This window comes from Galeopterus variegatus, unplaced genomic scaffold (genome assembly GCF_000696425.1).
Source record: "Galeopterus variegatus unplaced genomic scaffold, G_variegatus-3.0.2 Scaffold6421, whole genome shotgun sequence".
NCBI lineage: Eukaryota > Metazoa > Chordata > Mammalia > Dermoptera > Cynocephalidae > Galeopterus > Galeopterus variegatus.
The window spans coordinates 112,986-125,959 of record NW_007732532.1 but is presented as its reverse complement, the minus strand read 5'-3'; the positions used below and the strand labels follow the sequence as shown (position 1 = coordinate 125,959).

The 12,974-nt window shown below is 38.5% G+C and overlaps 1 protein-coding gene across 1 annotated transcript; it reads left to right on the top strand.

The window, feature by feature from the left end:
• The first annotated feature begins 4,601 nt into the window (after positions 1 to 4,601).
• On the top strand, positions 4,602 to 5,982 carry LOC103606271 (poly(rC)-binding protein 1-like). The gene has a single exon (XM_008590880.1). It carries the CDS (start codon positions 4,602 to 4,604, stop codon positions 5,676 to 5,678), a length of 1,077 nt encoding a protein of 358 aa, XP_008589102.1. The 3' UTR covers positions 5,679 to 5,982.
• The last annotated feature ends 6,992 nt before the right edge of the window (positions 5,983 to 12,974 follow it).

Genomic DNA, 12,974 nt, shown 5'->3' with positions numbered 1-12,974 from the left:
TATTTAAACCTTCTTTAATTTGTCTCAATAACATTTTATACTTTTTATGCAGAAGTCTTATATATCCCTTTCCAAGATATTTGATATTTTTTGATGTTGCTGTAAATTATATCTTTTAAAATTTCATTTTCTAATTGTTTGTTGCTGGTATAAGGAAATGCAGTTGACTTTTTTGTATTGGTCTTCTGTCCTGCACCTTTCCTAGACTCTTTTATTGATTCTAATAATTATCTGCAGGTTACTATTTCTCTGGGGGGAAAAAGACCCTTCCTTGATCCCATGGCTCCTCCAAATATTGCCTCATTTCTATGTTTCTTTTTACAACAAAATTTCTGAAAATGAAATTGTCTCATGTTGTCATTTCCCACTTTCTCACTTTTAATTTTCTCTTTAGATTATTGCTGTCAGAGTCCATAGGAGCAGCAACTAGCACAGCTTGCCAAATCCAGTGGTTAATTCTGTCTTCTCGTCTTAGTAATCTTCATAACATTTCACTGCTTGCTTTTTGGAAACTTGCTTCTGGACTTTTGAGACTCCGTGCTCTACTATTATTTTCCTATACTTGACTGACTACTCATTTGCAAACTCTCCTTCTTTTGGCATCTAACGATGAGATTGCTTCTGGGAACTCCCTGTGTATCTGCACTCAGTCCTTTTCTTTATCCACACTTAATACTCAGATGTTCTTCTCAGTCCCAGGACTTTAAATACTATAACATAGAACCTTTGATATTTATTCCAAGCCTATTTGACTCTTAGTTTTCTCAGCACATGTATGGGACCACATGTATGTACCCAAAACCTGAGTGTTTTCCTTACTTATTGCCTTTTACTTACTTCCCAGCTAGCATCAGATTCTGTCTATTCAACCGCCAAAATTTATCTAAGAATCTGCTGGTTTTCTTTTTTTCTCTGTAAGTAGAAGTCAGATCATATAGATCTTTGTGGTCTTAGATAACCGTAAAATTTTTCTGAAAAGTATAAGGTGGCATGCAAATAAAAGGTATCAGATGGCTAAGAAGACTGGGAATTAAATGTCAAGATCCTTAATCTTCTTTTGTTTTTCCTTCCTTATGCTTTTTTGCCCCCTTTCATTACTGTATATTTATATGGACTCTTTGAAGGGGACTGTAGTTATAAAGAACTGATAGCTAGCAGGGTTGGTCTTTGATTGAATGTAACCCTTATATTTGCTTATTTTTGCCTAATATTCTGGGCCTTGTGACAGATTCTGATTATTGGATACACAAGAAGGGTCTAGAGTATATCATGGATTGGGGAAAGTGTGTATGGATGGCTGGATTGGCTTTCAGGGAGGGGGAGGGGGAATATGATAGGAGTAAAGGCACAGGAGAGGTGAGAACAGGCACAGAGTATTTGGGGGACCCTCACTGTTAATCCTTCCCCTCACCCTGGCTTGGGAACTGATCCTCATCGATTATGTTTTCATGTTAAGTGTAAATACCAAGGCTTTCTAAATAAACTAAAAAAATGGTTTTGTTTTGTGGTTCAAGTCCTGCAAATCCCCTTGGGTTTTTCCATCTCAGTTCTATATCCTGGTTTGAGGCACATGTCTGACAGGCTTCTGATTTGCAGGCAGGAGCATTTAACCTCAGCTCAGGGGTCTATCTCTTCCCAGACGAGGGTATCATCTTTGTTAACCTTTGGAACCTCCTTCTATGTTGATTTACGTATGTGGATCCTCTCTTTTATCCCCTCGGCTTCCAAGCAAATGAAACAACACAGCCCAAAGAAGCAAACTTTCTGTTGTGTATCCTCAGCACTTGTATGATACAGAATGCCTCAACTATAGAGGAACAGTAACATTCACATGAGGGTACTTCAAAAAGTTCGTGGAAAAATTCGTATTATTATTATTATTATTATTATTTTGTCTTTTTGTCTCTTTTTTCGTGACCGGCAACGGATCGCAACCCTCAGTGTCGTGCCTGTGCCGGACCAGGACCGGCAACGGGATCGCAACCCTCGGTGTTGCCTCCGCTCCTCGCTCAGCCAGTGAGCCGCCGGTCTGTATGTGGGATCCAAACCCTCGGCGGGAGCGCCGCTGCGCTCCCAGCGGCGCACTGTAGCAGTGCGCCACCGGGCCCGCCCAGGAATGTAGATTTCATTTCATAGTCTGTGCAGAATCATTGCAAATATTTGACAAGGGCAGTAACGTGGTGACATTGGTGCTTTAGGAATGTTGTTCTGGCTGTAGGATGCTTAGTAGAGTTTGTGGGCAGGTCTCAAAAGCTGCAAAGATAGCCAAAGGCATGGGGCACTAAGACTACTGTGAACTGTTTTGAACATGGGGTAGAGTGTAGCAGTGGGAATAGAGATGAAGGGATAAATATAAGGAAACCTGGATCCAGAACAGTTCCAAGGACAGAGCCCAGGATTTGAGTGAAGGACTTGTTTTTTGCTTTTATTGTCTTTCAAGGTAATGATTTATCATTATTTAAAAATATGAGGGAGCCATATTATTTTGTGATAGTTTTAGTTTTAATTATCATTATGGATGGGTGTAGTAGAATGTCCTAAACATTAAAGTATATAGTACTCATTTGTAATGTTACATCATTTACAATAGTTGTAGCTTTATTATTTTTTTAAAATAATTAGGACAGATGCTTAATCCTGTTACCTTTTAAGCCATTAGTTTGAGTAAGTATTCATGATGAACCTTTTTCTTTTTGTTTCTTTTTAATTGTCTTTTATTTTATTTTTATTTATTTATTTTTTGGTGACTGGCCAGTATGGGAATCCGAACCCATGACCTTGTTGTCTAAGGCTGCACTCTAACCAGCTGAGCTAACTGGCCAGCCCCAAACCTTTTTCTTTTTGAATTTAAGGAATTAGATCAAAATTTTCTGATTAGAGATGAAACTTTGGAATGTAGAAATATTTTTAGTATTGCCGAAAATTCAGCCACTTACCTTAACAACTAGAAATTCTAAGATTGTGTATGGAAGATTTGTTCTTGATTTGGTATATGTGTTAGAATCTTCTGCGGAGCTTTTAAAGACACCAGTGCAATGCTGGATCCTATCCAAGAGGGGTTTGTGTTAGGGCTCCATCATTTTTGTTTTTTAAAGCTCTGTGGGTGATGATGTCCTCACCTGTCTCAGGGTTTGGGTAGGGGCTTTGTTGGTGTGTTTTGTTTCTTGCTTATATAGTTAACTTTTTTGCCTTATGTCTGTTACTGCAAAGGCCAGAATAATAGCAAGTTAGTTGATATGGACATAACAGTGAAACTGTTGGAATTTTTATGTGAATTAAAATTATAAGACAAAATTCAATAGTTCAGTCTGGACTCATAGCGAGGATTGGTTAAATAAATTGTGACACATTCACACAGTGGAGTACTGTGTAGCTATAAAAAGAAACGAGGAATATCTGTATACTACTATGGGATCCACTTGAGAATATATCGTTAACTGAAAAAAAAAAACGCAGTGGAGCATCACAGTGGTATTGTAATACTACTTTCTTTTTTTTTTTTTTGGTGGCTGGCCAAGAAAGGGGATCTACAAATATATAAACATATATTGTTGTGTACGTAATAGAATGATAAACCAAAACCTAACAAAAAATGGTTACTTTAAGGAGAGGGAGGAAATGGGGTAGATGAAACAGGGATTTTTTTTTCTTTCTTTTTTTTGCAGCTGGCCAGCAAAAGGATTCGAACCCTTGACCTTGGTGTTAAAACACTGCGCTCTAATAAACCGAGCTAACCAGCTAGCCCTCCACTTATGAATGTACTTTTTTTGTGGATTAGGCTTTAGAATCATGCTGATGCTTTACCGTATTATAAAACAAAAATTAAAATGAAAGCAAAAGACAGTCTCCAAAAAGCAAATGCAGAATGAAATAAGTGAACCTAAAATGTGTATCAGGTTTGTGGCTAACGCACACGAAGAATGTTTCAAACGACTTTGAAACACAGTGCAGTCAGCCTTCCATATCTTTGGGTTCTGCATACGTGGATTTAACCAACTGCAGATCAAAAATATTCAAAAAACAGTAAAGTAAAAAGTAACAATACAAGAGTAAAAAATAATACAAATAAAAAGAACAACAGAATAATGGAGTATAACAACTATTTATATAGTATTTACATAAATTATATGTAATCTTGAGATGATTTAAAGTGTATGGGAGAATGTGCATAGGTTATATATAAATACTACACAATTTTATATGAGGGACTACAGCATCTGTGGATTTTGGTATCCATAGGATGGTCCTGAAACCAATCCGCTGTGGCTACTGAGGGATGACTGTAGTTTGATTGTATATTTCTAGTGAAATATATCCCCAAGGACAAAGAACTGCAAAGATATCATAAACTGTTTTTAGTAATCATGTAGTTGCTAGTATTATTGGTATTGTTATTCTGGGTATTATTGGTATTGTTATTCTGGAGATGTGTATTGTAAGATAAAACAAAGTATTGTAATTACCTTAGATTGGGGCCCTGGATTTTGGTGTGAAAAAGAGAGATACAAAGGTAGGATCGGAGAAGTTGGGTAAGAATCTTGGAATTCTAAATTTGTGTTGGAGATATCAGTTGAACTCATGATGTGTTTTCTTTTTAAAAAATGTATTTCCGGCCACTGCCGCACCCTCGCCCGCCCGCCCGTCCGTCCGTCCGTTTCCAGGCCGTAGGAAGCGTCACTGGGAAGAAAGGGGAGTCGGTTAAGAGGATCCGCGAGGAGAGTGGCGCGCAGATCAACATCTCGGAGGGGAATTGTCCGGAGAGAATCATCACTCTGACCGGTCCCACCAATGCCATCTTCAAGGCCTTCTCTATGATCATCGTCAAGCTGGAGGAAGATACCAACAGCTCCATGACCAGCAGCACGGCGGCCAGCAGGCTGCCTGTCACCGTGAGGCTGGCGGTGCCGGCCACCCAGTGCGGTTCCCTGATTGGGAAAGGCGGTTGTCAGATCCAAGAGATCCACGAGAACACTGGGGCCCAGGTCCAGGTGGTGGGGGACATGCTGCCCAACTCCACCGAGCATGCCATCACCATCGCTGGCATGCCGCAGTCTGTTACCGAGTGTGTCAAGCAGATCTGCCTGGTCGTGCTGGAGACGCTCTCTGAGTTTCCACAAGGGAGAGTCATGGCCGTTCCGCACCAGCCCATGCCGGCCAGCTCCCCAGTCATCTGCACGGGCGGCCAGGATTGCTGCAGCGATGCTGCGGGCTACCCCCATGCCACCCACGACCTGGAGGGACCACCTCTAGACGCCGACTCGATTCAAGGACAACACACCATTTCTCCGCTCGATCTGGCCAAGCTGAATCAGGGGGCAAGACCACAGTCTCACTTTGCCACGATGCACGGCGGGACCAGAGTCGCCGGAATTGACTCCAGCTCCCCAGAGGTGAAAGGCTATTGGGCAAGTTTGGATGTACCTACTCAAACCACCCATGGACTCAACATTCCAAATAACTTAATTGGCCGCATAATCGGACGCCAAGGCGCTAACATTAATGAGATCCGCCAGATGTCCGGGGCCCAAATCAAAATTGCCGATCCAGTAGAAGGCTCTTCTGGTAGGCAGGTTACTATCACTGGTTCTGCTGCCAGTATTAGTCTGGCCCAGTATCTAATCAATGCCAGGCTTTCCTCTGAGAAGGGCATGGGGTGTAGCTACAACAGTGTAGGTTAACTCAGAATCCCTTTCTGCTGTTTTACCATGATCCAACTTGTGTAATTTCTGGTCAGTGATAACAGGTTTTAAATAATTTGTAAGTGTTCAGTTTCTACACAACTTTATCATCTGCTAAGAATTTAAAAATCACATTCTTTGTTCAGCTGTTTATGATGGGAATCCATATTTAGTCTTATAAGCTTTTCCCTGTTTTTAGTTTTGTTTTGAGTTTTTTGGCTCATGGATTTTATTTCTGTCGATAAGAAATGTTAAGAGTGGAACGTTTTTAATAAATTTCAGTTTAGTTCTGTAATATCAAGAATTTAGGAATTAAAAAAATGGATCGGTTAAAAAAAAAAAATTTCCTGGTTTTGTCTACTGAAAAAAACCCAGAAACCAACATAGGTCACATTGAGCACTCTAGTACCAGACTCAGTTCTCTAAGTAATTCCCCCTAAAAGGAACCTAGGGTACCTTGGAAAAATGGTTTATTTCAGGTTGGGCCCAGAAACCCTATGAGCCTGGAACCTATTTTCATATCACACAAGTTGCTGGGGAGATTTCCATTCCTGTCAGTGGTAGAATAGCTTTTTCTAAACCAGTACTTCAACTGAGAAAAACTAGAAAAGCTAGAAATATTGGAAAGAAAAACAAAACTGTTTGGAGGTTTTGGAAAGTGAGCAAAACACAGAAAGGACTTGAGAGACCAAAATTTTGGAGAGAAGGTAAGCTCAGAGGAGTGAGGCCAACTTTTGATACAGCATTTTCCTTGGGGTGATTGGCTGATTTGAAATGTGCAGCTAAGATGTTGAGTGGTGGCAGAGAGGCTGAGATTCTAAGAGTTTTGATAGTCATGCAGGGTTGAGGGACAAAATTGTAGTTCAGGGCCTGCAAAGAAAAAGAGGCACTGGAAAACAGCCCATGTTTTTAGTTGGGAATCCTGAAGGATAGGCTGCACCCTGTGCTTAAGGGTGAACTCAGTAGATCAGCTCTCACAAAGACTGAAGACCTAGCTTTGAAATTACCTCAGTTTCTGATTGGATTAAAAAGATCTGCTCTTAAGTTTTATTACTTGCTTGAAGCAAATGTGGAGGAAGACAACATCAACCATTGCCTCAAGCTATCTCTAGTTTTTATATATTTAGTGACAATGTATAATATTTTACATAACAATATTTAATGTATATTTGTCAAATATAATAAGTACTTATATATTTATAAAACAGTCTGGCATTTAATAAAAAATAACCAGACATGTAAAAATAAAATTGACTGAAAATCAAGAGAGAAAACACATAATTGACAAAAGCTCATAGGGAGACTTCCATGACAAATGAGATGATATAAACTAATTTTTCCATGCTCCTCCCTACTAAATCTTGGAATTAGTACAAAAGACACTCAAAGGAGAACTCTTACAGGTTATAAGAAGAAGGTAAGCTGGTTTGGGAGCACAGGTTTGGAAGAGTAGCATAGCCACAGAACATCTTGCATCCTTCCACCCACTAGAAGGCCCCCTATACCTGGTGTTTCCTGACCCCCCTGATTTAGCAACTGAACACAGGCCAGGTAGGCTCATTCCTCCCCTGAATCAAATGAAAGTCCCTCTGAAAACATCTGGCAAGCATGTCAGCATTGGTAATTGGAAACTCTAAACTTAAACCTAACCTGATAAGTGGCAAAAGGAAGCACTTTTCTTCCTTGCCTATCCTCAGACTTCCCCTTTTCAATGAGAGATACCAAGGCAGGTTGTTAGATGTGGCAGGGGAGACCAATCTACAGCAAGCAGTCCAGTCTAGGAATCCTCTTTGTTCCTGTGGACTTGAGACTCTCCTCCTCAGCCCAGAGACACCAGGCTGGGCACTACCTGCAAAAAAGGACTCAGCCACAATGAATGGCATGATCTGAGAAGTCTCTGGCCATGTGGGCCTGAGCCTCTTCTTCCCTACCCAGAGACACAGGCAGGTATATGGAACTGGTGAGGGGCTGAGCTACAACAAATGGCCCATTCTGGGATGCCTTTTTGTCTCTGTGGGCTAAAGCCTTGCCTTTCTCACTCAGAGACACTGGGGAAGCCAGGGGCAATTTAGGGCCACCACATCCTTTCTTTGCTAAGAGACAACTGGCAACTTAGCTTAGGGAAACTCTTTTTGTCACCTCAGGCAGCACCAGTAGGGACCAGGGAACCCAGTGGCACCAAATAAACAAAGCAGGCTAAATTATACTACAAAGGCTCTGAGAGTTAATCTGCCATTGGAACAATACCCTAGAAAAGTAGACCAATACCTGCATGCTAAAACTAAACAGGTGACTACTTGCTAAAATAAAAGATTTAATAGAAGCCTATACTAGATTCCTAACATAATTGACAAAATGTTCGAGATACAACAGAAAATCATTTGATAAACCAGCAGCAAAGGAAACCACAACTTGAATCAGAAGAGACAACCAACAAACAAGATTTATCCGATGTTGGGATATTCTTTTTTGTTTTTAAAAAGGAATTTTATTTTTTAATTGACATGTACTGATTGTACATATTTGTGGGGTGCAGAGTTATATTTCAATACATGTATACAATTTGTGATGATCAAGTCAGGGTAATTAGCATATTCATCATTGTAAAACTACCATTTCTTTGTGATAACATTTGAGCTCCTTCTAGCCATTTAAGAACATGCAATAAATAATTGTTAGTTATAGATACCTATCACTTCTGTATACTACTAGAACTTATTTTTCCTATCTACCTGTAATTTCGGGAGCGCCGCCGCGCTTCCTAAGCGGCGCACTTATCCAGTGCGCCACCGGGCCGGCCCCAGATGTTGGAGTTTTCTGACAAGGATTTTAAAGCAGCTGTGATAAAAATGCTTCAAAATGAATTTAAAAATATCTTACAACAAATAAAAATTACAAAAATCCCAGGAAAAAACCAAATAAAATTAATTAGAACCAAATTAGAAATGAAATTAAAAGGAACCAAATGGAAATTTTAGAACTAAAAAATAACAGAAAAAAAAACCTTGCAGTGACAGAAGAAAGAGTGAGTAAACTTGAGGACAGAACAGTAGAATTCACTTAATATAAACAACAGAGAGAAAGCAGAGTAGAAAAAAATGACTTATGGGGCAGTAACAAAAGATCTAACATTCATATAACTGGAGGTCCAGAAGGAGAATGAGAGTGAGATTGAAAGAGTGTATGAAAGTAATAATGGCTGAAAACTTACCAAATTTGGCAAAAGAAACAAACCTAAAGGTCCAAGGAGCTGTGGGAACTCCAAACAAGGTAAACCCAATGAAATTCATGCTAAGATGTATCATAAATATACTCTTGAAATCTAAAGGCAAAGAAAAAGTCTTTAAAGCATCCAGAGATAAATGATGCAATGCCTATAGGGAACACCAATTCAAATAACAATAGATATCTAATCTGAAACCACTGCGGGGCTAGAAGGAAGTGGCACGATATTTTTCAAATGCTAAATAAAAAAGCTGTCAACCTTGAATTCCGTATCTGGGTAAACTGTCCCTCAGGAATTAAAGGAAAATAATAACATTCTCAGGTGTTAGAAAACTAAAAGAATGCGCTGCTAGGAGACTTACCCTTAAAGATTAGCCAAAGGAAATTCTTTAAACAGGAAATGATGAAGGAAGGAATAAGTGTAAGCAAATTGTGGGAATCTGAATAAGATTGGTTTATCATTGTCAGTATCCTGGATATGATATTATACTATAGTTTTGAAAAATGTTACTATTTAGGGAAGCATACAATGAATCTCTGTATTATTTCTTATAACTACATGTGAATCTACTATTATCTCAATTAAAAGTTCAATTATTAAAAAAACGGGCTCAGGGAGAATAAGATGTGAGAAGAAAATGCAATGTGGGGTTCTGGATTGGATCTTGGAAGAGACCAAAAGGTGTCTCACGAGGGCTATGAGAATGATCAGAAACAGAGTTTAATTATTAGTACCTTTGAGAATTTATGTAACAAAATCAATAATTTCAGCAGAGACTTAGAAAGCATGAGTCAGTGGAAACTGAAAATACAATAACATTTTTAAGAACCTTAGACACAGATGAAGAGAGAATTAGTTAACTGTAAGATATGTTGGGAAAAAGTACCTGGATAGAAGCAAAGAGGGATGAAAAATACCAAAAAGCATGGGAGACATGTGGGACGTAGTCAGAGTTAGAATTCTAGAAGGAAATAAAAGAGTGGAGCAGAAGTAATACTTAATGAAACAATGTTCTAGAATGTTCCCAAAGTGACAAAATGCTTAAAGTCACAGATTCAAGAGGTACAACAAACACCAAACAGGGTAGTTCCCATGTTTAATATCTAGTAAGAAATTATACTTCAAAAATGAAAAAGAAATGTATTTTCAGATTGAAGAAATGGAGGGAATTAAACACCAGCAGCCGTGCAATAAAGGGATTTCTTTAAAGCAAAAGGAAAGTGATCACAGAAGGAAATACAGAGGTGTAGGACTGCAGAACAATGGAAAGACTAAGATGTAGGTGAACTTAACTGAATCTTAGCTGTATAAAATAATAATATCCTGAGGGATTTAGAATATAGAATTAAAATACACACCAGCAAAGCACAAAAAGCAGATAGTATAGGTGGGTGGGAGAAATGGAGTGTAAGGTCCCCAAGAATATCTAGTAAGAAATGTATTTTCAGATTGAAGAAATGGAGGGAATTAAACACCAGCAGCCGTGCAATAAAGGGATTTCTTTAAAGCAAAAGGAAAGTGATCACAGAAGGAAATACAGAGGTGTAGGACTGCAGAACAATGGAAAGACTAAGATGTAGGTGAACTTAACTGAATCTTAGCTGTATAAAATAATAATATCCTGTGGGATTTAGAATATAGAATTAAAATACACACCAGCAAAGCACAAAAAGCAGATAGTATAGGTGGGTGGGAGAAATGGAGTGTAAGGTCCCCAAATTGACCAGGAAATGGTACAAGTACTAGTTTATAATAGGCTTTAATAAAAAATCAAGGATGCAAGTTATAACTTCTAGGGTAATCACTAGAAGAATAGTAAAAGGGTGTATAACAAAATAATAGTTTATAAAGAAAAAAATGAAATAATAAGAATACTAGCAAGACAATAAATTTAATCCCAGTTATATCAGTAATTAAATGAAAACTGGCTTAAGATACCAATTCAATGGGCCGGCCCGGTGGCGCACTCGGTTGAGTGCGGCGCTTGGGAGCGTGGTGGCGCTCCTGCTGAGGGTTTGGATCCCATATAGAGACCGGTCCACTCACTGGCTAAGCGCGGTGCGGGCGCGACACCGAGGGTTGAGATCCCGTTGCCGGTCGCGGTACAGGCGCGACACTGAGGGTTGCAATCCCGTTACCGGTCATGAAAAAAGACAAAAAGGAAAAAAAAAAGATACCAATTCAATGACAAATTTGTCAACATAAATCTTTAAAAAAACAAATGAACTATAATACTTACAAAAACTATACTTAAATGTAATGAGTCAGAAAGGTTGAAAGTAAAAGGATGAAAAAAGGTGTACTATATGTTAACCAAAAGACAGCTGGTTTATCTCTAAATCTGACAAAGTAGACTTTAAGAAAGATTGCACGAAGTAGAGTAGAACTTTTCATAATGATGAAAGGATTAGTTTACCAGGAAGATTGAATGATTCTAAATATGTGTACCTAAGAACATAACCTCAAGATACATAATGTGGAAATCATTTTAACAAATTTTTTATTTGTAAAAACTTCCAGGCCGGCCCGTGGCTCACTCGGTAGAGTGCGGTGCTGATAACACCAAGGCCACGGGTTCGGATCTCATATAGGGATGGCCGGTTGGCTCACTGGCTGAGCGTGGTGCTGACAACACCAAGCCAAGGGTTGAGATCCCCTTACCGGTCATCTTTAAAAAAAAAAAACAACTTCCAAACTTTCAGAAAGAATAAGAATAAAAATAGTACAAAGGACACCTGTTTCCTGTATGCTCTACCCAAATTCATCTCGTTAACATCTCAGCACATTTGCTTTATCATTTTTCTTCTCTCTCTCTCTCCACACAAAAATACTACACAGATATGTGTGTATATACGTAACTTTTTTCCTTTGAACCATTTGGGGGTAAGTTATTTATTTATCATGGCCCTTGACCCTAAATACTTTAGTATATATTTTATAAGAATAGAATTAGTCTTAAGGGACTTACGACATAAGTCTTTAAGTACAGTTTTCACTTTCAATAAATTTAACATTGTACAATACTTTTACTTAATCTACTGTTTGTACTCCTTTTTGTCAGTTGACCCAAAATGTTCTTTATATAATTTTCCCTTCCAGTACAGGATCCAGTCTAGCTAGTGCATCTGATTGTCCTGTGTTGTTAACTTGCTTTAATCTAGAACAGAGGTCAGAACATCTTTTCTGTAAAGGGCCAGATAGTGAATACTTTCAGTTTTGTCTCCATCATAGATCTCTGTTGCAACTACTCACCTCTGTTGTACTGGGAAGCAGCCACTGACAGTAAGTAAATGAAAGGGTGTGGCTTTTGTTCCAGTAAAACTTTATTTATAAGCAAGTGACAGGTCTGATTTGGCCTGATGACTATGATTTGCTGTCTCCTGACATAGAACATTTCTACTGCCTTTATTATTATTATTATTATTATTACTATTTTATTTTACTGACATTCTTTCATCAGTACATCCTCCCTCTTTTAATCCACCCTTATTTTTCTTTTGTTTTGTTTTCTCATCATTAAATGCAAGTTATGAACCCTTTGCCAGGTACTGTATAGGTTAGGGAGTGTTCTTCTTATATCACATCTGGAGGCACACAATGCCTATCTGTCCTTAACTTCTTATTTTGTTTTTGTTCTCTTGTATGAGGTCTTGCCCAAATTTTCCACAATATAATTACTGTTTTCTTTTTGCTCCTTGCAGCCAATAAGCAATCTGTGAGGAGACACTTTTAGACCATGCATGTATTCTGCTGCTCATCAGAATCCCCTCCTACTTTTTAACATTGATTGATGATGACAGAAGTAATTTTAATACTCCTTTCTCAGTAATCCATAGAACAAAAAAAAAATTGAAAACACTTGGCCTAATGACATGTAGAGAACATTGCACTATACAGTTGCTGTATACTTCTAATTATTCGTGAATCAAAGAAAAATCATCCTGGGAACTTGAACATATTTTGAGCTGAATGATAATGAAAGTATTATATGTCAAAAGTTTGGGATACAGCTAATGTCATGCTTAGAATGAAAATTATAGCTTTAAGTGTGTACATTAAAAATGTAGAAA

What these genes read in the sequence shown, in the direction of transcription:
- LOC103606271 (XM_008590880.1), top strand. Translation starts at nt 4,602, where the DNA reads ATGTATTTCCGGCCACTGCCGCACCCTCGCCCGCCCGCCCGTCCGTCC.